This window comes from Erinaceus europaeus, chromosome 13 (genome assembly GCF_950295315.1).
Source record: "Erinaceus europaeus chromosome 13, mEriEur2.1, whole genome shotgun sequence".
Classification (NCBI taxonomy): domain Eukaryota; kingdom Metazoa; phylum Chordata; class Mammalia; order Eulipotyphla; family Erinaceidae; genus Erinaceus; species Erinaceus europaeus.
The window spans coordinates 8,963,851-8,990,696 of NC_080174.1; the positions used below are offsets into that span (position 1 = coordinate 8,963,851).

General features: G+C 38.5%; 1 protein-coding gene across 7 annotated transcripts in view; it reads right to left on the minus strand.

The window, feature by feature from the left end:
• The window catches only part of SCAF8 (SR-related CTD associated factor 8), a 153,745-nt gene that overhangs the window by 83,648 nt on the left and 43,251 nt on the right, over positions 1-26,846 (minus strand). For 6 of the 7 annotated variants that reach the window (XM_060205293.1, XM_060205292.1, XM_060205297.1 and 3 more), the window contains 12 exons: positions 26,357-26,440; positions 23,993-24,037; positions 17,867-18,028; positions 14,907-15,060; positions 13,478-13,608; positions 12,619-12,795; positions 11,347-11,426; positions 8,548-8,665; positions 5,908-6,039; positions 5,121-5,233; positions 3,320-3,513; positions 1,913-2,013 (listed from right to left, as the gene is read on the minus strand). In XM_060205293.1, coding sequence (XP_060061276.1) covers positions 1,913-2,013; positions 3,320-3,513; positions 5,121-5,233; positions 5,908-6,039; positions 8,548-8,665; positions 11,347-11,426; positions 12,619-12,795; positions 13,478-13,608; positions 14,907-15,060; positions 17,867-18,028; positions 23,993-24,037; positions 26,357-26,440 — 1,491 coding nt within the window. The remainder of the gene's footprint in view (positions 1-1,912; positions 2,014-3,319; positions 3,514-5,120; positions 5,234-5,907; positions 6,040-8,547; positions 8,666-11,346; positions 11,427-12,618; positions 12,796-13,477; positions 13,609-14,906; positions 15,061-17,866; positions 18,029-23,992; positions 24,038-26,356; positions 26,441-26,846) is intronic. The other variant, XM_060205294.1, reaches the window with a different exon arrangement.

Here is a 26,846-nt window from a genome sequence, read left to right on the forward strand (position 1 = left end):
ATTAACACAAGTTAGTGTTCTCAACTAGCAGAGTAACTTATTTAAATTATTTAATAAGACTCTTACGAGAATCCACTGAAACCATACACAATTAGAAGTAAAATATGAAGTCATCAAACAAATGAAAAATATGTCACTAACTGGGGGAAATGAAGTTGGACCACATAAGCAAAGTTGGAATCCAAGAACAGAAAAGAAAACCATCTACTTTCCTGGCAAATAATGACAAGGTCCAACATGAAACTATACTATCAGTGAATAATAGGTCAATAAACTAGGTCAGTGAACTGCAACTTTCCTTAAATAAAAGACTATGAATAGGGAGTCAGGCCGTAGTGCAGCAGGTTAAGCGCAGGTGGCCAAAGCACAAGGAATGGTGTAAGTAAGGATCCCGGTTCGAGCCCCCAGCTCCCCACCTGCAGGAGAGTCACTTCACAGGTGGTAAAAACAGGTCTGCAGGTGTCTATCTTTCCCCCTCTTTGTCTTCCCCTCCTCTCTCCTATCTAATGATGATGGCATCAATAACAACGGTTAAAAAAAAAAGGGCGCAATAAAAGGGAATAAATAAGTAAATTAAAAAAAAAAAAGACTATGAATACTTAGTTTCAGCCTCAGGGAAAAACAACTGCACTTCAGGGAGAAAAAAATCTGAAAAAATATTCTAACTATGACAAAACCATGGAGAAAGTCAAGAGCCACGGGCGGGTACATATCACCGTGGTCCGGGAGGTGGCGCAGTGATAAGGCACTGGACTCTCAAGCATGAGGTCCTGAGTTCCATCCCTGGCAGCACATGTGCCAGAGTGATGTCTGGTTCTTTCTCCTCCTATCTTCTCATGAATCAATAAATAAAATCTTCAAAAAGGGGGGGGGGGACACATCACCATGTGCAATGACCAGGGTGTGCGCCCCTATTCCACACCTGCAGAGTAGGAGAGCAATGGTGTCTCTCTGTCTCGTTCCCTCTTTCTTCTTCCTCCTCCCTTCTCAAATTCTGTCAGAAAGGGAGAGAGACAGAGAGAGAGACTGAGAAAGAAAGAAAGAGAAAGAGAGAGAGAGAGGGAGAGAAAGAAAGAAAGAGAGAAAGAAAGAAAGAGAGAGAGTAGGGGAGAGAGAAGAAGGAGGAGGAGGAGAGGGAGAATATCAGAGGAATTAAAAAGAGTCAGGCTCAGGGTACTGACAATTCCTTAAGAAACGTTTTGGTAACGGCGTCTCCACCTGCCTGCAGATGTGCAGGTGCTTTCAATACTGCGTGACTCAAGTTTCCTCACTCTTGTTTTCTCTTAAGGGGGGAGGGTTAAATTAGGTTGCAGGCATTAGATGTCTGTAGGATCATCTGCTACTAGTATAAAACCCACTAAGATCCTCTGAGATTTCATTTTAAAATAGTTTTAGCAGGAGTTGGGCGGTAGTACAGCAGGTTAAGTACACGTGGAGCAAAGCGCAAGGACCGGCCTAAGGATCTCCATTCGAGCCCCCAGCTCCCCACCTGCAGGGGAGTTGCTTCTCAGGCGGTGAAGCCGGTCTGCAGGTGTCTATCTTTCTCTTCCCCTCTGTCTTCCCCTCCTCTCTCCATTTCTCTCTGTCCTATCTAACAATGACGACATCAATAACTACAACAATAAAACAAGGGCAACAAAAGGGAAAATAAATATATATAAACTGTTTTAGCTAGAAAGCAAAAGAAACACAGAACCAAAGCTTCCTTCAGTGCGGGGGGAGAAGGTTGGGGAGGGGGTGAAATAGGTTAAGAGCATAAACAGCTGTAGCAAGGAAACAGTATCAGTTTGTTTTTAAGAAGTGAATTATTAAAAGCTGATACTAATGGGCTAATTAGGATATTAAGAGGCCTCTTTGTATGAGTGAATACCATTTAAGAAAAATCTTACACTGCTAAAGAATTGTTACTTACATTGATGGATTCAATTTGCCCAAACTCTTCAAACAGATTAGTTAAATCTTGCTGTGTCGCCTTCTTGTCCACCTGACCGACCCAGAGAGTAGTACTACATACTGTCAAGAGAAAACAGACAAAAGGCCTACATCACAGCCAGCCTTTTCCAAGCAGTTGAGTAAAAAGTGCTAAGGGAAGCGGTAGACAACATAATGGTTTGGTTATGCAAAGAGATTCTCATGCCTATGGCTCCAAAGTCCCAGCCTCAATCGCCCACATCATCATAAGACAGAGCTGATCAGTGCTCTGGTTCTAGTTATATATATATATATATATATATATATATATATATTGGGAGTCGGGCACAACGGGTTAAGTGCAGGTGTCACAAAGCGCAAGAACTGGCCTGAGGATCTCAGTTCAAGCCTCCCGGCTCCCAACTGCAGTGGGGTCACTTCACACGCAGTGAAGCAGGTCTGCAGGTGTCTTTCTCTCCCCCTCTCTACATTTCTGTCTTATCCAATGACAACAACATCAATAACTACAACAATATAACAACAAGGGCAACAAAAGGGAATAAATATTAAAAAAAATACTAACTACAACAATTTTAACGTCATGTATTATGCAATACATGTGATTGACACTTTTATCTGTTAAAATGAACATGAGCCAAAACCCCAAGTATTCACTCATATCTCTCAAACATGGTGAACACCTGAATTACCTATGCGGAGTTGATCCCAGATAGACTGAACTAATCTATCAATGCCACAGATAACTCAGATATGCAAATAAATTCCACAACTTTCTGCTGCAACCTTTTCTGTGTACCTTTTAGGTATCTTTTATTTGGAATGATTAAGTGTCCCCCGTCAACACTATCTAACAGGTACAACATACATTTTACAAATTGTTAGTCAAGTCTAATATTCTTTAACTTCTATTACTTTTTTAAAAATATTTATTTATTCCCTTTTGTTGCCCTTGCTGTTTTATTGTTGTTGTTATTATTACTGTTGTTATTGATGTCATCGTTGCTGGATAGGATAGAGAGAAATATATAGAGGAGGGGAAGACAGAGAGGGGGAGTGAAAGATAAGACACCTGCAGACCTGCTTCACCATTTGTGAAGGGACGCCTCTGCAGGTAGGGAGCCAGGGGCTTGCACCGGTACCCTTACGCCAATTCTTGTGCTTTGCGCCACCTGTGCTTAGCCAACTTATATTACTTTTAACAATAACAACAATTTTAGAAAACCTTAAAAACTTTTGTAAAGCCTGCTCTTTTACTTTTCCCCTCTTCCAATTATAAAATCCAAGGATAAAATTATTCATTTAACAAGTGACTGTCAGTGTAATTAACAGCAGAGGCTATTCTGCTAAATGTGTGGAAACCAAAGGTTTGTCCGAGCATGTCACTTACCACTGAGTGTTTTAGATCTGATTGGGGGTAGTCCCTTTTTCTGTCTTTCTTTCTCCCTTTCTCTAGCTCTTCTTTCACTTGAGTAGGACCGAGAGGATTTCCTCTTTCTCTCTCTTGAGCGGGAACGCGATCGCTTTCTGTGTTTCCGTTTTCGAGAACCAGATCGTGACCTAGACCTTCGTTTTCTTGGTGACCTGCAAAAAAATTTATTTTACATCTAATAACAATTCTACTACATTTATCACTTCTAGGCATGAAGAAAATTGTCTCATGTTTAAGATATCCTTAAAAGACGTTTTAAAGTATATGTGTTGAACATAACACTTTTCTCAAAATAATGGATTGCCTAGGCCTGCACTAATGTTTACCTGCAATGACTGTTTTTTAATCCTTTAAACAACCATGTTTTATTTATTTTAGATAGAGACAAAAGCTGAGAGGGAAAGGGGAGACAGAGAGGGAGAAAGAGAGACACCTGCAACACTTCTGAAGCTTCCCTGCGGTGGAGGGGCTTGAAACAGGGGCCTTGAGCACTGCAATGTGTGTGCTCAACCGCACAATGCCCCTCCACCTAGACCCTCTGCAATGGCTCTTACTGACTCTGGGTAACTAGTAACTAGTAACAACCAAGATGAGGTTGAGATGCTAGAAAGGGCCGCCTGTTCTCTTAAGTATTGTGCAACTTTTTCTTTCCAAATGAGAGTCAAGAACAGGAGTGAAAGGCTACCAAAAATAACTTTTTAAGTGATGCACTGATATCTTAAAATTAGGGCACAAAATAATTCACAATGTTTTCAAGTTCTACAATTTCATGACGCTTGTTCAAAGCACTGAATTAAGGAAGTGTGATGACAAACTTTTTGTACTAGCATTAGTTGCTTCAGGAAGATGAAGAAGCCGTGTAGAAAAATTAAATTATTTGTAAGGGATAAATCCAGTAACTTACTGAAGTCAATTAAGAAATGATTGTTCAGACTTTCAACTTTCATATACATGTGCAGAAAAAACTGTATAGGGGCAGGGTAGACAGCATAATAGTTATGCAAAGAGACTCTCATTAAAGAGCAACCCAGGAAGTGGTGCTGTAACGAGTTAGGGACTTACAAGCGTCAGCTCCCAAGTTTAATCCCTAGAATTCCATGTGCCCTCTCCCCTTTCCTGTCTCTCAAATGAATCTTCCAAAAAAAAAAAAAAATTAGATTAGTAACTAACTTCAAGGCAGTTTATAGCAAAACAAGCGCACTCACGCGCGCGCACATACAGTATGTATGCCATATGAAAATTGACCAGACTAAGAAGGTTCCTTCCAGCCAATCTGACTAAGCCTTGACCATATAGAAAAGCCAATGAAAAGCCCCATCTCCAGAACGCACTCTCTTAATGGCTTAGTAATATATGCTTAACATGTATAAAAACATTTATTGCCCCTTTTTAATGATTAAATTTAGTGTTATTACCAGAGAAAATAGAATGCAAGAAACTGAACTTATAAGTTTGTTGCTATTAATTTGGTGTTCAGAGGAAATAATGCCTTAAGTTGAGGCCCATAATATTTTTAGTAGAAATCAAGAATAATCCCAAGTCCAAGCCTCATGATACAGCTGTGACTTGTAACATTAAAATAAGCATAGGAATATCCAATTATAAACAGAAAAAGATTATTTTCTGATTTAAGATTTTTTTCAACTATCTGAGTCTATTACTATCAAGGAAAAACATGGTCCTTCATCTTCATACAAAAAAAAATATATATTATTTTGAAAGTTCACACACATGGGCTATGTTAAATGTCATACAGAACCTTGAGCGGGATCGTGAATGTGTTCTTGATCTTGAACGAACAGCCACTTTCTTTACTTCTTGCTCAAAGATCTCTTCTTCTGCGCCTTCTTGGCCTTCATCTATATCCATATCCTTCAAAGTTAAAAGAACCACAAACAAAAAGACTGAGATTCAGTTCACAGAAGACAATTCACCCTTGCAGAATACTCTCCACGATAACAGCATTAAACAAAAGTAAACTTTGGGGGCACATAGGTGTGGGAGGGACATTCAAAACATTGTGTCGATGCTTCCTCTCACTATATTTATTTATTTTGAAGTGTCCAGTCAGAAGTTTACTACCTAATAAGGACATATTCTTGTAAGGATAATCCATTTTGGCCTTCACTATATTGGACTTTATTATTATTTTTTTAACTTCTTAAAATTTTCTTTATTGACTACAGACAGCCAGAAATTGAGAGGGAATGAGGAGAAAGAGAGACACCTGCAACACTGCTTCACCACTCACAAAGCTTTCCCCCTGCAGGTGAGGTCCAGGGACTCGAACCCAAGCCCTTGCATACTATAATGTGTACACTCAATCACGTGTGCCACTACTGACACCTGGACCTTCATTGTTTAATCTAAGTGCAGGAAGGAGGGTCTGACCTGACAGAAACACTTAAAGAGAAAAACCAATTTATGTATGTCTATGTCATTCAGTCACGCCATTGCCAGGTACCATATTCTGAAAATAATAGAGGCACATCCCGATCTTTATTTGCCCTCCAAATTTATGACTAAGGAACCATTGACATTTTTACCTGTTGCTGAATATCTATGGAATCATCCAAATTTGCTTCAGGTTCAAGGAAATGCTGCTGACTACTCCCCTGTGATGGTGACGCTGAGTGCTCTGACCCGAATGTTCCTTCCTGACTATCCTGAGGAGTTGCCTATTAAGAAGACAGAAAAACACTATAAAATAAAGAGTACTGTTGGAAATGGAAATTAAGACATACAAACACAAGTGACCTTCTTAAAAGACTAAATGGAGAAATTTCACATTGAAGTGCCACTACTGTTGGAACAGAAATTTCTAATCAGCATGTGGTGGTGCACTTTAAGCTTACACAATGTCGACTGTAACTCAGGCATTTAATATTCGTAATGTGGTATTTTATTTTTCAAGAGCTATTTAATGAATGAGGTGGCACTAGAAACCCTAAAGATGCAACACTAATTCTTAAGTAGCCGTAGCAAACATAGTTTGAAACGAAGTGTCTATCTGTCTATCTATGTATTTGTCTCTAGCCTAAATATGCTAAGGGAATTGGGTTGGCAGAGGGAATTTATCAATTTAAAACTTACTTTGCTGGCATACTTTCCAATTGTAAACATTAGAAATGTTTAAAATTTCCTCATCATTTGTCTTTGAAAAATTATTTTTAGAACATCTATTCCTTTCAACAGGACGACTTAATGTATAATGTATATTGTACAGATGTATAATGTATAAAGCAGTAATTATGTCCAGAGTGCTATATTTGGTAGGTGAAATTCTGAAGGAAAGAATCATCTTTCCAGTTTCTAGAGTTTTTACTTTAGTAACTTGGTATAAAAGTTAGTGGTAAAAAAAAAAAAAAAAAAAGTACCAATTTGATTTTCTTGTTTCTGGTAAACCTTCTGAAAGGTTTATAGCTCAACAATCTATTTAGAGAAACTCTCCCATCACCTAGACCTCTGGCAACAGTTCCATTACCTTTTTTAACAACACTGACAACCTGTTTTTCCTTTTGTTACAACGTGTCTTTTTCTTTAAATAATACTGGTATGTTCCCCTCACTGAGTTCTAGTTTCAAGTATTCAGATTCAGATTCTAGGGCAGATGCATGTTTGGTAAAATATAACACCTACTCCAATCAGAATTGCTTCTTCAAAACTGATACAGAATTAAATCTCTTAATTCAGGAATATGTTAACCTAGCAAATATAATATCCATTTTATATTTACTATCTGTTAAAAGTGACAAAGCTCAGCATGTAAGTTTCTTCCCTTATATTACAAAAACCAGCATTTGCCTTCAGTTCATGCATTCCTGTGAGTGTTTTCTGTAAGAAGTAACTTGATGCCAGATCCTACCCTGTTCATCTGTGCATGTAATCACAGCAGTGCCTTACTGACTGTGGCACTGTGTTCATTAGTGTCAGCAGGATTATTAGGAAGTGTGAGTGGAGAAAATGTTTACAGTTCTAAGCACTTCTCATAAAGAGAAAAATGAGTCTTGTAATAGATCTAATTCTAGCACTACAATTTGCCATATTTTATCAATTCTTAAACTTGACTGAATTTTCACATTTATTCAGATAACATTTATAATACTGATACAACTTAAGGGGATACTATTAATTTACAAGTGTTTAAAACTTCTTGGTGCCCATGTTCAGTGGGGAAGCAATTACAGAAGCCAGACCTTCTACCTTCTGCAACCCATGATGACCCTGGCTCCATACTCCCAGGGGGTTAAAGAATAAGAAAGCTCTCAGGGGAAGGGATGGGATACGGAGTTCTGGTGGTGAGAACTGTGTGGAGTTGTGCCCCTCTTATCCCATGATTTTGTCAGTGTTTCCTTTTTATAAATAAAAATTAAAAAAAAAAAAAAAAAAAACTTCTTGGCTACATAGTGGGTCTTCTTTCTTCTCCATTTCTTAATTTTCTTTTCTCCCTCTATTTTATTTATCATTTGTGACTAATAATGGGTTACAATATTCTAAGACTACAGAGTATAGTTCCACACCAAACCCACCATCAAACTTCTGTGTCTCCACTCTCCCAAAGAAAATCACCATAGTTCTCACAAAGTCTCAGAAACAGTTTTGTTTTGTTTTTACAGGTTCATGGGTATCAGTCCTCTAACTCCACAAAAGAGTGAAACTGTCTTTCATCTCTTTACACGTTTTGCAAGGTAAGCATGAATCATGGTGTGTCTTAACACTAAAACTATATGATATTAGATCTCTAACTTCCTTGGCTTTAATTTCTTCTGGCATACAATAACAGACACGATATTTAATAAACTTAATACCACGTGGCTCAGCGCAACACAACATAGTATCTGCCCTGCCATCACCTGTAAAGTCATCGCCAGGCTTCACAGAGAACTAGCTGGAAAGTCCAAGTGGCTCTAAGTCATAATACATTAATGCCACCTCCGTTGCCTTCAGAGTACTCAATGGATTTGTAAATTGCCAGAACACATTCTAACTACTTAAAAAATTACTTGTCCAAACATAACTGACCTTCCAAATAATAAATTGGAAAAAATCATCATGCTTAAGGAAATAAGGAATAAGAAATAAGCAAGGAAAAAGTAAACAGATCAGGAAACAGTGTTGAGTCCAGTCAGCAGTCTACAGAATACAGACAGCAATAACTCTGATGGCCACAAGGTGGGGTTATAAACCTTTTGAGGCTGTTGCTGTTCCAGGAGCTGTTGTCTGAGATGTTCAAGGTTTTGCTGCTGTAGTTGTTCCGCTATCTGATGAAAAATGGAATTGTTCACAGATTCTGAAACATGAGAGCTGAAAGAAAATAAACATGGAAGTGTTATTAACATTGAGTATCAAGTCAATGAAATGCTCTCCACCACAATGTTCAATTTTGAATAACTAAGATAAAAAAAATACTTCAGGACATCAGTAGACTAAAATAGACCAGCTGTTAGAAGAGACAGTGGGAAATACAGACGCTACTATCCCACACAATTAAATACACATAAATTAAAATGTGTTACATCAGCAGCAAATGCTGGAGAGGCTGTGGGGTCAAAGGAACCCTCCTGCACTGCTGGTGGGAATGTCAATTGGCCCAACCTCTGTGGAGAACAGTCTGGAGAACTCTCAGAAGGCTAGAAATGGCCCTACCCTGTGATCCTGCAATTCCTCTCCTGGGGATATATCCTAAGGAACCCAACACACCCATCCAAAAAGATCTGTGTACACCTATGTTCACAGCAGCACAATTTGTAACAGCCAAAACCTGGAAGCAACCCAGGTGTCCAACAACAGATGAGTGGCTGAGCAAGTTGTGGTCTATCTACACAATGGAATACTACTCAGCTGTAAAAAACGGTGACTTCACCGTTTTCAGCCGATCTTGGATGGACCTTGAAAAATTCATGTTGAGTGAAATAAGTCAGAAACAGAAGGATGAATATGGGATGATCTCACTCTCAGGCCCAAGTTGAAAAACAAGATCAGAAGAGAAAACACAAGTCGAACCTGAAATGGAATTGGCGTATTGCACCAAAGTAAAAGACTCTGGGGTGGGTGGGGGTGGGGGTGGGGAGAATACAGGTCCAAGAAGGATGACAGAGTTTTCATATGGAAAACTGAGAAATGTTATGCATGAACAAACTATTGTATTTACTCTCGAATGTAAAACATTAATTCCCCAATAAAGAAATTTTTTTTTAAAGTGTTACATGTTTCAAGAAAATCTTAATGAAACTTAAAATGTCAGTCAGTATGTACACACCATTAATTTCTTTGTGAGATGGGAAAAGACACTGTTAGCTAGAACACATGTGAAATCTATAATGCAATGGGTCATAAAGTTCTATAAAATTAATATGTTTTATTTTGAGAACTATTCACTTTATTATATGTGTTAGCAAAAATTACAAGGTTATGATGTAAAAGAGGGCATTCCCAAAAAGGGTCTGGAACAACCAAAAGCAACCTCATCTGAAGCAAATCAATCTAAGGGGATACAGATCTCTGAATACTGAACAAAAATACTCAACAAAAAAGGAGCAACTGTGTTTCACTTCATCACAAAGCAAGATTTCCAGTCAGCTACAGAAAGCTCATGAACAGAAGACCACAAGGAAATAACAATTGCTGTCTTCTCATCATAGAAGGCACTGAAGCATAGATTACCTTACTGGACTGTTAAAGGAGATTTCCCCATTGTTCAGGAAACAGACCTGTGTGACTTCAAATGCTTTTTCTCACTCTGTTATTCACAATGTAAAATAGTAGCTTTCAATTTTTAAGCTAAATATCAAGTGCCTATATTTTATATGCTATGTAGGCACAATCTATATTATTTCAACATATGTTAAATGAGGAATTTCTGTTTGAACAAGAATCCCAGAGGCTCACCACATAAACATCTTCCTCCTCCATCCCCCCCCCAATTCTCCCTACTGGCCCTTCCATAAGTCACTACTGGCCCTTCCATAAGTCAAACATTTCTTAGCATGCTACAGAACTGGGAAGGAAGAGAGGAGAATTCTGGATAGTTGTGGCGGTATTTAAAACACTTATTAAAGGGAGTCGGGTGGTAGCGCGGCGGGTTAAGTGCACGTGGAGCAATGCGCAAGGACCAGCGGAAGGATCCCAGTTCCAGCCCCCGGTTCCCCACCTGCAGGGGAGTAGCTTCACAGATGTGTCTTTCTCTCCCCCTCTAGGTCTTCCCCTCCTCTCTCCATTTCTCTCTGTCCTATCCAACAACATCAACAACAATAATAATTACAACAATGGAAACAACAAGGGCAACAAAAAAGAAATAAATAAATAAAATCTTAAAAAAAAAAAAAAAACACTTAATAAAAACCAAAATCCTGGGGGCTGAGTGGTAGCAGCTAGATGAGTGCACACAGTACCATTATCATGGACCTAGGTTCAAATCTCCCTGGCCCCACCCGCAGAAGGGAAGCTTCAGATGTGGTAAAGCAGTGCTGCAGGTGTCTCTCTTCCTCTCTCCCTACCTTCCACTCCCCTTTCAATTTCGGTCCTTTCAAATAAAAATAAATGTTAAAAAAATAAAATTGCATGAGATACTTAAAAAAAAAAAGAAAAATCCTGACAACACTAATCCTTACTCATGTTAGGTTTGACATACTCCCCAAACTTTGCCACATGTCCTACAAACAAGTGACCATTTGGAACAAAAGCAAACATCTTTCCTAGTATTTCTATTTCTTGCAACTGCAATTAGCATTTAAGAGATACACAAAACACAACCAGACTTATCAACATTCATCAGTTCTCCAATAAGGAATTTTGATGTATTAGCTATTTGCAAAGATTTCTGAGACAACAAAAGAACACAGCAGTTCTACCATCTTGCTATAAAATCAGAACTCATTAATCAGAAATAACAGCTCAGCTCATTCAAACTATATTTAGTAGGACAGATGACAACATCCCACCCAGTGTTTAGAAAAAGTATGGCTACGGAGAAAAACAATTCTTACTGTTGAGAAGGAGGAATTTCTTTTTTGGGTTCTTCACTATGTTCAGACTCTTCTCCAAAATCAAACCTATCCATCAGCTTCTAAGGGGGAATAAAAGAAGGAAAGGAAGTAAATTAAAATGTGGTTCACACAAATAAGATTACAAGTGCCAGCCGAAAGACAACAATATGCCATTAGTTGACCTCTATCACTGGGTGTGTATATACATTCCTAAGGTTTACCTAAAACGAAGCATTTTATTGGAATGGAACTGTAGCACACTATGACATACACTGCCTTGTGCAACAAACTGTGAGACATGCAGAAAGGCTTGTATATAGCCTATCTGGTCAGACCTAGAAACTGTTGGCTAAAAATCCTAGGTAGTAGTTCAATATGCCATTAGTTACTTCCCCATGAAAACAACTGCAGAAGAATTAAAATAGCTGGCAGGGGTAGATAGCATAATCGTCATGTAAAGAGACTCTCATGCCTGAGATTCTGAGGTCCCAGGTTCAATCCCTCACACCAGCATAAACCAAGCTGAGCAGTGCTCTGGTAAATAAATAAATAAATTAGCATGATTAAGGGTCAAGGAGATAACACAATGGTTATACAGAACTTTCATGCCTGAGGCTCCAAGGTCTCAGGTCTCTGGCACCACAATAAACCAGAACTGAGCACTGCTCTCATTGGGGTGGGGTGGGTGGGGTGAATCATAGTATTTCCAAGTTATTACAACCCCATAGTTAACAGGGATACTAAGCTATCACACAGTGAATACATACATGAAAAAGACCACATTGGGGTGGGGGTGAGGGCACTGGTAGCATAATGGTTATTCAAAGAGACTCTCATGTCTGAGGCTCCAAAGTCCTAGGTTCAATCCCCCACATTACCATAAGCCAGAGCTAAGCAGCGCTGATTGGGGGAGGGGGGGATCCAAATAAAAAACATTCCATCTTTCATAGCTGGGTTTCAATTTACCATATATGGCATGGTAGGTAGTATAGTACAATTTTACTGACCAGGTATCTCTAGTCAAAATAGATGTTCTTTTTTTTTTATTTATTTTTATTTATTTATTCCCTTTTGTTGCCCTTGTTGAAAATAGATGTTCTAAAAGCTCAAATGGAATTATAAAATTACTTAATTTCTCTCAGAATGCGAACCTCTTAAGAGTTACGTCTAGCAGAGTACAACAAATATTAAAGGCAGAATAAAACGGAACATGGATTTAGATTCCACACAGCACATCAAGTTAAGGTGGCTCTGACACCTCGTCATGCCTACCTTGTTAAAGGTCACACCCTGTTCTAAAGGATTAAGGGTGTTGGCGGCCGCAGCGGCAGCTGTGAGTTGTGCCGTGAGAGCCTGTAACTGAACCACAAGACCTGCATCCAGGGCCTGCAGGATGGAGGGCTGCGGCTTCTGCTGCTGTATCTGCAGAGTCTGTATTAACTGCTGGAGCTGCAGAGGAAACAGAAGGACATCACTACAAACAGCTGCTAGGTGTTATCCATAGAAACACTTACCAAAAGGTTTTAGTCAATAAAACTGACCACTGTGCAAGCTTTGGAGATCAAGAATAAAAGATCTACTAATTCAAAACAGTTGATATGAATGTTTTAAAAGATTTCTTTTTTTTTAAACAAGTCTATGGTTTTTTTTTTTTTTTTTTTTGGGGGGGGGGGGAGAAAGGTCATCCCAGTGAAGAACAAACTCCTGGTGGCCATTTCTTTCAATGCTATTGTCTAAAGACAGAAATTGAAGGGGAGGGAAAGAGAGACATCTGCAGACCTGCTTTATTACTTGTGAAGCGGCCCCTTGCAGGTGGGAAGTGGGGACTCGAACCCAGATCCTTGTATGGGCCCTTATACTTAGTACTATGTGCACTTAACCAGGCGTGCCACCACCCGATTCCTCTAGTCAACAATTTACAATAGGTCCAAACCATCGCGACATCCTACCTTCCCACTGTCTGTCTCCTGATAGAAAGGCATCTCCTTAGGACTAAATCCTGCGTGGTACAGTTAAGTGATAGCACTTCTACAAAGACGATAAAAAAAAACTATCCAGATGTTATATGAAGAAATAATAATTTAGGAAAACAAGCTCTAAATCACCGTCAATATAACAATAGGTCACTCACCTGTTGGCCTTGAGGACTTTGTAAGATCTGAGCCACAGCTGCAAGTGTGTCTGTGTTTGTTATCTGTGATACCCAAGGGTCAGGTAATCCTTGCACCGCGTTGGCGGGAGTGACAGGTGTCACAGGAGTTCCTTTTGAAAAAAGCCATGACACGCACTCCAATGAGTAGGTAAGACATGAAAAGAAATCTGTATTGTCAGGGCTGGGGAGATAGCATAATGGTTATGCAACAAAGACTTTCATGGATAAGGCTCTTAGGTCCTGGGTTCAGTCCCCAGACCACCATAAGCCTGAGCTGGCCAGTGTTTTTCTGTCTCTCAGTCTCTCGTTCTCTTTATTTCTCATTAAAATAAAGGCAAAAAAAAAAATAGAAGTAATCTGTACTGTCAGATTACAAAGCACATATGAAATGATAAAAATGTCTTTTACTGCACTGCTTCTATTTAAAACAAACATTACAAATGAAGTTGGTCAAAAATAGAAAATATTCTACAGTCTTAAATGAAAAAAAGTAGTTGGCCTAAAATGTTTATTCAAAATGCATATTTATATAAACACAAGAAAAAGCACTTGCTAAATGCTAATGGCTGCTAATGGCTGCTATAGAACTTTAAACGTTACTTAAATACCTCAGAAAAACAAACTTCTGAGACTTACTACTAAGGCATTTTGGTTACATTAAGTAGTGCTAGGGAGACGGTGAGGAAGCAGAACACCAGACTTTCACTCCACGAACAGAATGTGCCAACCCTGGCCCGGCACCACCAACCCACCATATGTAAGAGTTGAGCAGAATTGAGGTTTCTTTCTCATATGTGAAAAGTAAATAAATAAAAATGCTTTTTGAGTAGAAACCACATGACACTAATGTTATACTATGCAAATACCAGTTTTGTGCTGGGGAGGTTCCAGGTGAGTTCAAGCCCCAACTTTTTTTTTGCCAGTGCTGAGCAATGCTCTGGTCTCTCTCCTACTCCCTCTCAAATAAAGAAATAAAATTTCTAGGATATATACAGCCCTCTAATTTACTGTGACTACTAAGATTGATTAATATAATGAAAAGATTAAAAAATTCAGTTTTCAATTTTTTAGAAACTTGACAAATATAATTTCTGATTTTTCTTTCAGATGGCATTTCTTTCCATTACCTAAGGCTTCACATTATTGTTTTATATATGAATAATCACCTCAAGAGTCTTAAGTAAATTTCCCCTCCACCAGGCAAAATGTCCAAGACTCCTAGGGACTCAACTTTCTTCCTTTTTCAGAGAAACAGAGAGGAGAGGCACCACGCCACTCTGCCTTTCCCAAGGCTTCCCCAGAGCAGGTACTCCCATGTGTTGCTGGAGCCACTGATGATGGCTCATGCCCTCCACCTATGTTTTTAAGTAAGGTATCTAGAGACAAGAGTGTTGCGGAAATGACATACCTGGGGTATTGCTCATAGCAGCAGTAGTACTGGCCAAAACAGGTGTGACAACTGGAGGGGGAATCCCAGCCGCCATGTCCAGAAGAGGCTGGATAATCTCACTCTTAAATACATTATTCTTCTGCCACAAATTTAACACTCTCACTATTTTACTCTACAAGGATAAAGAAAGGAGGCATTTATTTAAGTGTTTTAATTCTGTTAAGCTCTCAACAACTTAGCACAGTCATCTTCACAGGCAATTCAGGCAGGCATGGAATGGGCTAAAATGCTGTCTTCGATAACTTTAAATCACTTGAAAAAAGACACCCTTCGCACAACTGCTTCAATATACTAAAAGTCCTGATTTTAACACCTATATAGACTATTCAGAGCACTCAGCATGTCTGATGTCAATCGCCATCGGGCATCCGAAACACCATAGTGGTTATGCAAAGAGACTCTTGCCTGAGGCTTCAAAGTCCCAGGTTCAATCTCCCACACCACCACAAACCAGAGCTGAGTTGTGCGCTTTTTTTTTCCTTTGGGGGGGGGGGGGTTCTATCAGTCATGCAATGTTTCTATGGCTGCATAGGCTTAAATTACTTTTCTACTTAATCTTGGTCTTAGTGCAAGTAAAAAACCAGCTTCGTCATTTATAAAACAACTAAACCAGAGAAGATTACATATCCCAGACTCCCTCTGAATCCCAAGCCCCATCCACCCAGCTAGTATTGTGAATGCTTTAACCAGTCTCCCAAGTTGTGAGTCTCTTGAGACAGAAGTGTGTTTTATTACTTATACTGTTTCATGTAGCAACACTAGAAATTAACTTCTACTTAGCTAATTATAACCTAATCTGCCTCAAGAGAGTTCATACGATATGAAATTTTTTTATCTCACTATATTGGTGCCGGGCTCTACTATTAAATTGGGTACTATAAGCTTGTGAAAGATAACTGACTTCTATCTCCTTGATAATCCTGAAATCTAATAACGTAACTCACAATATTAAACAAAGGCCTGAACTAGTAAAATACCTTCTTAAATATCTCCCTTACTGGTTGTGAATTTTAAAGTCTGAAAACTTCAAACTTATATAAAAAGAAAATATGCCCAACAAGGAAGAGTATCTCAACATGTGGTACAATGTTTTTAAATAAAACATGGACAGAGATCAATAGAGCAGTCTATTTATAACTTACATCTAGAAATATTAAAACTCAGATTTTGGGAGTCGGGCTGTAGAGCAGCGGGTTAAGCGCAGGTGGCGCAAAGCACTCAAGGACTGGCGCAAGGATCCCAGTTCGAGGCCCCGGCTCCCCACCTGCAGGGGAGTCACTTCACAAGTGGTGAAGCAGGTCTGCAGGTGTCTTGTCTTTCTCTCTCCCCCTCTGTCTCCCCTCCTCTCTCCATTTCTCTCTGTCCTATCCAACAATGACAACAATAATAACTACAACAATAAAACAAGGGCAACAAAAGGGAATAAATAAATAAAACAACTCAGATTTTATCAATAGTATATGTGTAAGTTATAGTAACAGTATTCTAAACTGCTGTCACTGGTAAAAGTAAAAATGATTACATTAGAGCACTAGTCTGACTTATACCTGTCACATCAAGGTTCTATAAACAGAAGTCATATGTCCTATTATAATTACTCAATTAGGGACCTAATTTAAACAGACTGAAACTAAGCATTAATTTTTCTAATACTTTGTGTTTAAAGAGATTTTTCTTTGAACTATTTCTCCTTTCTTAGATGTGAAGACATAAAAAGTGTCTGATTTTTCTTTGCTTTACATAAAAACACTATTTCGGGCGGAGGGAGACAGCATAATGGTTATGGAGACAGGCTCTCATGCCTGAGGCTCCTAAGTCCCACGTTCAATCCCCCGCCCCACCATAAGCCAGAGCTGAGCAGTGCTCTGGGGTTTCTCTCTGTCTCTCTCTCTCTCTCTCTCTCTCTCTCGCTGCATCTCTCTCAAAAAATTAAAATAAAACACTATTTCAACACATAAATTCCTTCAAAAGTCTTTACATGATATTACAAACTAGAAGTTTTAGGTAGTAGTTAGAAGCTTTTTTTTTTTTGGTCTTCACAGAATTATTAAAGTAATTTTTTACTGTTGTCTCAAGAAGCATATCCAAGAACAGTTTATAAGGGACTGCACAGTTACAAACTTATCTCATCTTCCCATTATAGCAGACTGTTTCCTGATTTTTTTATACTATTTTCTGATTTAAGACAGCATAATAAACATATTTACAAAACATCCTGATTCTGTACATGAGAAAATGGAAGATGTATGATGCTCTTAAAAGCCTGTGGTTCTTCCTTAAAGCAATCACTAGACTTCACCCACTTCTTTTTTTCCTTACATAATTCTGCAGTTGACCCTGTAAGAAAAGCACACCTAACTTTCTAAGTCAGCATTCGAAGCAAGTCACTTAGTATCTCAGTCCACTTTTCAGGATAAACAAGCCTTAGGCACCCTCACTTAAGAGTCCAAAGTTTTCTTGCTTGTCTAGAATTCTGATGTGGTTTCTACCACTGATAACATTATAAACAGCGAAAGAATTTTGGTATGGGGTTATTATTTTTTTTTCTATTGAGACTGGTTGCAAATCCTTTACTCAGACGCTAAACAGTCAAATATCAGCGCAAGACATACCATCTAAATGCTCAGCTGCTTGTCTATATAAACAAGCTTTAATTATAATTCCAAAGCCTCTATAGAACCAGTTTTACACAAATTGCTTCAATAAATTAAGAAGTAATAACAACTCTGGGCTTTCTGCTTTTTTCTTTTTTTAAGGTGTAAGAACAAAAAAGACTATAGACACATTTCAGATTTGGAAAAACTAAAGAGTAAATGGTAATACAAAATCCTAAAGTGAGATAATCTATTGAGCCAGTAAGACTAAAAACCAGAAATTAGTGGATATTTTTATATATTTTTTCTTTCGAAGGAGCATACCTTATCATCCCCTGGGCAGCGATATAAATTCTGGAAAGTGCTAATGATGTTATTACTAAATCTGGGTGCAAACACATCCTTTTCTTGACCAAACTGGTGTCGAGACTGTCGTACAATGGAGTCTATAACATAAAGTCCAGGTACCTTGTATTCTGGTTTACACTGATGAAAAGAAAGAGAAGGAAATGAAATGAAAGAGTGAAATACAAAAAAAAAAAAAAAAAATCACAAATTTTACACAAAAAAAATGCTGACATGTTTAAGTAAATGTTCTGATGCTCACCCTGCCTAGCTTCTAGCTCAAGAACGGGCATTTAAAGACTCTACTGTCAGCTTCGTATGTTCCAGAATAATGTTGCATACTAGCCTGAATAACAGAATAATAAATGAATCATGCTGTATTTCTGTGTTTAATTATTTCTGAAAGCCAGATAGAAAGTTCATGTCTTTATTTCTAGAGAGCTCTAGCAAAAGTACTAATGTGCATCTAAAACACATCACAAAAGGGCTTCTGTACTTAAGATTAAGGGGCAAAACAAAGCTAATTATAGCACTTCTACAATAACCCTAAACTTATCAAATGTCAATAGTACACCTGTAAACAAGCTAGGACACTATAATTACAATTCTAGAAATTTAGCCCCCAATCTTTTTTTTTTTTTTTTAAAGATTTTATTTATTTGTTCATGAGAAAGATAGGAAAGAACCAGACATCACTCTGGTACATGTGCTACTGGGGACTGAACTCAGGACCTCAAGCTTGATAGTCAGTGCTTTACCCACTGTGCTTTCCTGCCCTGCCCCACCCTCCCCCACCCCCCAAATGTTTCTCAATATTCTTATCCTTATTCTGAGTAATACTAAGTCTCCTCCTGCTTTCCTTATCTAGTCTGGAGAGCAAAATGAAGACTAGTTTATATCGTTTTTCTAGTCCCTATATTTGCTCCAAATTCAAAGCATGAGGAAACCGGCATCCCAAATATATGCTGACCAAAGCATAATTATTGACACTAACATGATTCAAGTTTTGGGGTGGAAGTTGAGTCAATATTTCACCAAAAGTAAGTTTCCTGGCAATCATAAACAGCATGAGGTAAAAATCTGCATTCCTGAAAAGTTTTGGCAACTTCTGAGTGCCAGAGTCTTCAGTCTACCTCACAAAGGACACATTTCGAAAGAGGACTTTTCTGCATTAACTTACGAGTGACTTACTCTGTACAAAGGCAAGGTGGGGTGAGGGAGATAGCATAATGTCATACACACAGACTCTAAGGTGCCAGGTTCAAACCCCCCACACACACATACCACCATAACTGAGCAGTGCTAAGAGGAAAAATAAGGGGGGGGGGGGACATCCTACTTCCTTCAAACCCAATAACACACTTTCCTTAAAGTCTTTGGAAAATCAAGAATAGAGACCTCTCGTACCAATCACAAGAATCTTGCATGGTTCTGCTTAAATTTATCAAGTGTTTCAATAATACTGGTGTTTGGTGATTGATTATGTTTTTGTTTTAACCAAGCTAGAGGTTCAAGAAATATCAACTTTGATGAAAGTTATTGTTTTTGAATGCTAGATCTTCTTTATCTTAAAAAAAAAAAAAAAAATGGGGGGGAGCTGGGCAGTAGCTCAGCGGGTTAAGCGCACGTGGTGCAAAACGCAAGGACCTGCGTAAGGATCCCGTTTCGACACCCCCCATCTCCCCACCTGCAGGGGAGTCACTTCACAGGCAGTGAAGCTGGTCTGCAGGTGTCTATTTTTCTCTCCCCCTCTGTCTTCCCCATCTCTCTCCATTTCTCTCTGTCCTATCTTTAAAAATAATAATAATAATAATAGGGGGTCGGGTAGTGGCGCAGTGGGTTCAGAACACGTAGCGCAAAGCACAAGAACCAGCATAAGGATCCCGGTTTGAGCCTCCAGCTCCCCACCTGCAGGGGAGTCGCTTCACAGGTGATGAAGCAGGTCTGCAGGTGTCTGGCTTCCTCTCCCCCTCTCTCCCTCTCTCTGTTCTATCCAACAATGACGACAACAACAACAACTACAACAATAAAACAAGGACAATAAAAGGGAATAAATATTTTTTTTAAAGTCTTTGAGTGAGTGGGAACATGTGATTTATAATATACAAACACAAATCATAGAACTGTACGATGAGAACCTGCACTGCTACTTCCAGCTGCTGTAAGATATTGAGGAACTGGGAAACAGTGTGGTGATTATACAAAATGACTTTCATGCCTAATGTTCCACTGTCCCAGTTTCAATCTTTGGCACCATCTTAAGCCAGGGCTGAGAAGTATTCCGGCAAAAAATAAGGCAATATTAAAGAAGCACAGCTAAAATGGCTTTTTCAAAAATGTAAGTGTAGTTGTAAGAGCACAGCAGGTGAAAGTGGGCTGCCTCGAGACAGCCACACTCCACCCCATGAGTAATGAACCAAGTTCTTCACATCATGGCCGAGAAGGTGGGTAACAAATAAGGGGAAAAAAAAAAAAATCAACCTAGTTCCTGATGAAACCATGTAAACAAATATAATTTTAATAAACACCTTAGCACAGTAACTACGGCCAAACTGAATGGTATAAAAATAAAACCAAAAGGTCACAAAGCAAACAAATATGCTTTACTTATCCTAAAGGGAATATTTAGCTCTTTAACTAGTGAAATTCATTCCTCTGATGAGCTCTTAGGATTCCAAAAATAATCTTAAGGCGTGAGTTTTCAAAAAGGATTTACCCACTTACTGGGAGACCTGAACACTTGCTGCTGTGCGTGCTGTGTGGAGGACTGAACTCAGTACTTCCCACACTTGCTGCTGCGCGTGCTATGTGGAGGACTGAACTCAGTACTTCCCACATAAAGGTCCCATTTCCACCCCTGGAGTGTCACTTCCCCAGCAGCAGTTAGTTAATGCTGGGTGGGATTTACGTGCTTGACTAAAGATGCTTTCTTCCACTAATAACCTTTATCTTAACCAATACCCCTTAGGTCTGAAATATGCAACCCTAACAGTATTAAGTACTAAAAGAGATGGCAGTAATGCAAACTCACGTACTAGTTGTGAGCATCAAAGTTACTACGACCACTGTGTAGTTAATTTGGTATCACCTAGCAACAGTGCAGAAATAAATAGCTGATTGCCTGGTCACTCCACTCCCACAGCAATGTGCAAGCCTAGTCTCTCCTTCTCTGTGCCCCCTCCACATCCCTTCTCAAAAGTACTGTAGTGCTGTCAAATCAAAGTTCTACTTTCTGCAATGGTAGTTAATATACATCTCAAACTGTTTGCTCTATCACTCTCTTCTTTCCTGTATATGTATACATACATTTCACAAAGAGAAGCACAGAAATATCCTCAATGTCTTCAATAAAAGCTAACAAGACTCTACTACCCCAAAGTCACGTCTTTGCTTTCCCATGTCCTCTTAGGGCAATCTTTCTAACTCACTCTCATTTTCCCCAAAGTGCTTTGCATTAGAAAAGCTATTTAGGGTCTATCTTTCTCTCCCCCTCTCTGTCTTCCCTTCCTCTCTCCATTTCTCTCTGTCCTATCCAACAACGACAACAACAATAATAACTATAACAATAAAACAACAAGGGCAGCAAAAGGGAATAAAATAAATAAATAAATAAATAAATAAATAAAAAAGAAAAGAAAAGCTATTTAGGATCATATCTATAGCCCTGTGGTGAGTTATTCAGAATTTCTGGGCCTCTTCCGTGTGTACAAGAGGTGAATATGTGAACCATCTTATTTAAAAATAACTTTTTCTCTCACCAAACTGGGTCATGTTTGATTATTTGTCCAGCCTTTGAAGAACCCAACAGGAAACAGAATAGCTTCTTTCTACCCCAAAAGGGACAAAATAGTAACCTAAAATATCCCAGAGCAGAGTATTTTTATGAAATGTTCACAACCAAAACTGCGAGTCTGAATACTTACTCCTTTCAAGGTAGTGCTTCAAGCACTCAGATCTCTTGAATGCTTTGCCCCTACTCTATCCACTTTTGTTCAAATGTGTCTGTGATAAAATTTCACAGACTCACACAATATACTGCAATATACAGCGTGTGTGGATTTGTGCATGTGTAAAATAAGACTTCAGAAGAAAAAAAGCAAGCTTTTGATAGAAATGTCCCAACCTTAATAACAGTTTTGACTTCTTAAAAGAGAAAGACTAAAGTGCAGAAAACTATCAATTGGTTTCTGGAAAAGTAAAAAAACCCTCTTAAGTTTGTATGCAGCTTTTTCCAAATATTCATGGAGTTAGTCTGTTACATGGAGTAACTTCTAAAACAAGCCATTTTTTCCTTGCTGCCATATATGACAATGCAGTAAACACACTGAAGGTAATATTCTCAAAAGGTTACTAAACAAAGCAATACTGTTTCATCTCCAGACCATTATAAGAACCATAAAGGGTAATTTTTTCTTTCTTTTTTTCTTTTCTTTTTTTGCTGATCTTATGGTATCTATTAATAGTCACAATGATAAACACTATAGTAGACTGGAAAAGACAGCAGATTATATGAAAATAAATGACTGCCGAGTTGTGACAATCAAGTCTTTTCCGAATCAGTGGACATACTTCTTTATAGTGCTTATGCCAAGAGAAAGATGGGCAGAAGAAGCTACGTCCCAAATATTTTTAAACAGAGATGAAGGTTTGGCCTTTGCATCTCAGACTAGCAAATGACAAGAGTACAATCAGCTATGGGTGGTAGAAATGTAGGTCTCTGACACAAAATAAAATTTGTTTTCATGGTTAAGAAAGATGGAAAGTTAGTGATTTATAATGTAAACACAGGATGTAAGACAGTTTGTACAAACTGTTTAAAACTCTACTTATGGGAGTCGGGTGGTAGCGCAGGGGGTTAAGTGCATGTGGCGCAAAGCGCAAGGACCAGCTTAAGGATCCTGGTTCAAGCCCCGACTCCCCACCTGCAGGGGAGTCTGTCTTCCTCTCCCCCTCTCTGTCTTCCCCTCCTCTCTCCATTTCTCTCTCTGTCCTATCCAACAGCAACGACAACAATAATAACTACAACAATAAAATGAAACAAGGTCAACAAAAGGGAATAAATAAATAAATATAAAAAACTCTACTTATAAAATGTCCTCATATCTGCCTGCATCTTTTGATCTTTACCTCTATTTCCTAAAAGTGAGAGGCCATCAATGCATGAATGATTTTTGCAAAAACTGATTAGGAAATAAAATTCAAATGCCAGAGGCCAGAATTTTCCTTTAAGCAGTTTTCCTGGCTCAGAGGACACCTTCTTTACTATTAATTTATCTTTTTACTTCTCACCATCATTCACTATCAATCTTTGGTGCCTAAAACACTGAGTCATGACACATCTCCACATGCAGCCCCGTATCTCCATTTCCATTGCTTATAGCATGTGAAGGAAAGAATACAGAACTGTTACACAGGTGGCAACCTGAATGAAACCTCACTGAATCCTTAACGCCAAGTACCTGGATTCTCAAAAGTGGCTCTGCTTCTTTCTAAGTACATGGACCCAGTCAGAGTACAATACCTAGATGAAATTACATTGGTCTGGGACATGGCACAGTGGCTGAAAGGTTGGATCTAAAAGCATAAGGTCCTGCGATATAACTCCCAGCATCACACGTGCCAGAGAAAGATAACAGTGTGAGGGGAAGGGAGAGAAAAGAAGTAGGCTTAAATTCAGTTACGGTTGAGTACAGCTGGACTATTATTACGTAGTATTTTCAGTTCTAATTACACATGCCCCTCAAATATTGTGACACTAACAACAAAAGACACTGATGATAAAAAAGAGGCAGGCCCTCATTATAAAAAAGAATCAATAAATGTAGAAAGTGGAATGTTGGGTCTCTGCAGTAAAATGTCAAGGAGTATAATGTCCTCGTGGATAAGACAAAAAGAATCAGCAGCAGAGAAGGGGCTAGGGAAGCAATGTTTTATCCACATTTTATCTAACTGGAGAGCTGCTCTCTAGGTATTCAGCTTGAGAAGATAACTGAGGCAACAACCTTTTACCATACTACTTAACAGCCAACAAACAAAATTAAAATGAGATATTTGATGTTTCTTAATTAAGCATAAAACATAATGTGTGATAAATTATATACTTACTTTCTGAATGAATTTTTCAACACTCTGTACCACGTGTTTATAAAACTAAAAGAGAAAAAAAAAATGAAGCAAAATTTTATTATCTGTTCAATTAGACTAGAATTTTCCTGGTAAACACAGTTTAATATACCTTCAAAGATCTACCAAAACAATTCACTTTAATCAAGCTTCATGACTCATACTTACCATCTCAAGATCAGTTAAGTTTATCAATTTTAACCAAAACGTCCTTACTACACGGTAATAATTTATTCAAATTTAAGCTAATTAAGGGAAAGAACCCTATAGCAACCTCAAAACTACTAGGTACCCAATATTAAAGGACTAATAAAAATTATTTAGTTAAAAACTAGGTACTAAAACAACAAGGGCAACAAAAGGGAATAAATAAATAAAAATAAATTTTTAAAAAAAAACTTAAAAAAAAAAACTAGGTACTTTAGAGGCGCTCAAATATTTAATGCCTAAAAAAACAACTAAATGATTACACAAATTATTTAAATAAAACATTTTACAGAGATTTTGCTTCTAATTACCATGTAATTCAGATCAAAATCACCTGCTAACTCAAATTTTGGTGATTCACACAGGCTTCCTGACAATAGGTCATCAATCACATGTGGACAATAAGCCATGTTAACAAGCACCCGTCAAAAGAAGCACATCTCTAAGCACTGATTAGAAAGAACAACGATGAGCCTGCAAGGTGACTCACCTGAACACCGCCTGCTTTGTCACACACATGAGCCATGCTCGAGACAGGCCCCCGCCGCACTGGAAGAAGCTTTGGTGTTGTGGTGTCTTTCCCTCTCTCCCTCCTCTGTCTGTCTCTCTATCTATCTGAAAAAAAAAGTCCACCCAGAGTAGTGAAGCCCCAGAGATTATTTTAAAAAAGAGACAACTCAGTAACTTGCACACTCAGAACGGTCATAAAAATCAAGTCACAGTACAGAAAGTACAGAGAAGAAGAAGAAAAAAAAAAAGCACAAGACGAAACATCCTCTATTCAAAGAGATTGACTGATTTGGGCTATGGCTGATAATCTCATTTAAAGCAGAGAAATATATCACCAAATACCCATAGGCTGAGATCAATGTTAAGTAAACTTAAGTACTCAGACATTCTCAATGCTAACAGTCCCACATTAGGGAGTCTCAAGCTTTGGGGGCAAGAAGCTCCTAGAGGGAAAATTCTGGTTAAGCCTGAAAAGTTCTTAAAGTTATGGAATGTTGAGCAAAATCTTAAGTCTATGTGGACTTCTCTGAAGACAGCCCAGTATTTTTCCTTCAATATTAAAAGCATCTATGAGTTAACAAAAGTTTCAAACTACTATATCAAGACAATGGCCTCTTCTTATATTTAAAATGCCATATAGTATGGTCCAATTATTTCCCTACTATCCCATTATTAAAACTCTGTAATAGGGAGTCGGGCAGTAGCGCAGCGGGTTAGGCGCACGTGGCGCAAAGCGCAAGGACCAGCGGAAGGATCCTGGTTCCAGCCCGCGGCTCCCCACCTGCAGGAGAGTCGCTTCACAGGCGGTGAAGCACGTCTGCAGGTGTCTGTCTTTTTCTCCCCATCTTCCCCTCCTCTCTGTCCTGTCCAACAACAATGACATCAATAACAACAACAATAAAACAAGGGCAACAAAAGCAAATATTAAAAAGAGAATAAAACTCTGTAATAATAAAATTAGTAAGTCCCAGCACCTAAAGAGACTTACCTGCTTTTAAAACACTAGTTAAAAAAAAAAAAAAGAAAGAAAGAAAGAAAGAAATTAGTGCCCCAGGAGGTGGTGCAATGGTAGAATTTTTGACGTACAAGTATGATGTCCAGAGTTCAATCCCTGACATTGCATGTGTCAGAATGATGCTCTGGTTCTCTGTCTCACTTGTGAAAATAAATATTAAACAAAAAATGATCTCAGAGCCCACAAAGTAGCTCCAAGTAGGGTAGTGTGCCTGTTTTTATGTGACCCACGTTGGAGCCCAGCCCCACTACACTGGTGGAGTCTTTCTCTGAGAAGAAAAGAAACGGAGGAAAGAAGGGTGGAGTCAGTGACACCCAGGCAAAGAAGGAAGGGAAGGAGGGAGGGAGGGAGGAGGGTGGCTGAGACAGAGGGAGGTAGGAAAGGCAGCCCTGGAGGTAACAGTGGATGAAGTGGTGAACTCTTCAGCATGAGATTCAGAGTTTAATTCTTGGCAACCTGTGTACTAGAGTGATACTCTGGTTTGAGCTGTCTCACTCTCCCTCTCATTAATAAATTAGTCTTTAAAAAATAATTGAAAAAAAAAATACTTACTTTCCAAGATACCGACTTGAACATTATCCTTTGAAAATATAAGAGGAAAACTTATTACTCACCTTAATTGCTTTGATTGCTGCTTTAGTAATCTGGGTCATTTTTGCTTTAGATATCGGTGGTTTGTAGTCATTCAGAGAATATAGCTGATGAAAAAGAACAAATTTTAAATACAACAAAGTTAAATACAAGCAATTATAGGAAATTGCTTAACATTTCCATTTTTATATCCTCAGTAAAATCATCATTATGCCTTTCTTTAAAAAATAAAGTTCAATATCATTAACCTCAGAGGAATAAAAAGCAAAACCATAATTGATATTACATCACACTTACTTGCTTATAATTAAAATATATATATATATATATATATATATATATATATATATATATATAGTGTTAGTGAGTCTGTGGAGACTTTCTAGAGTGCTAGTAGAAATATAAAGTGTCTGTGGTCCGGAGGTGGTACAGTGGATAAGGCATTGGATTCTCAACCATGAGGTCCCGAGTTCAATCCCCAGTAGCACATGTACCAGAGTGATAGCTGGTTCT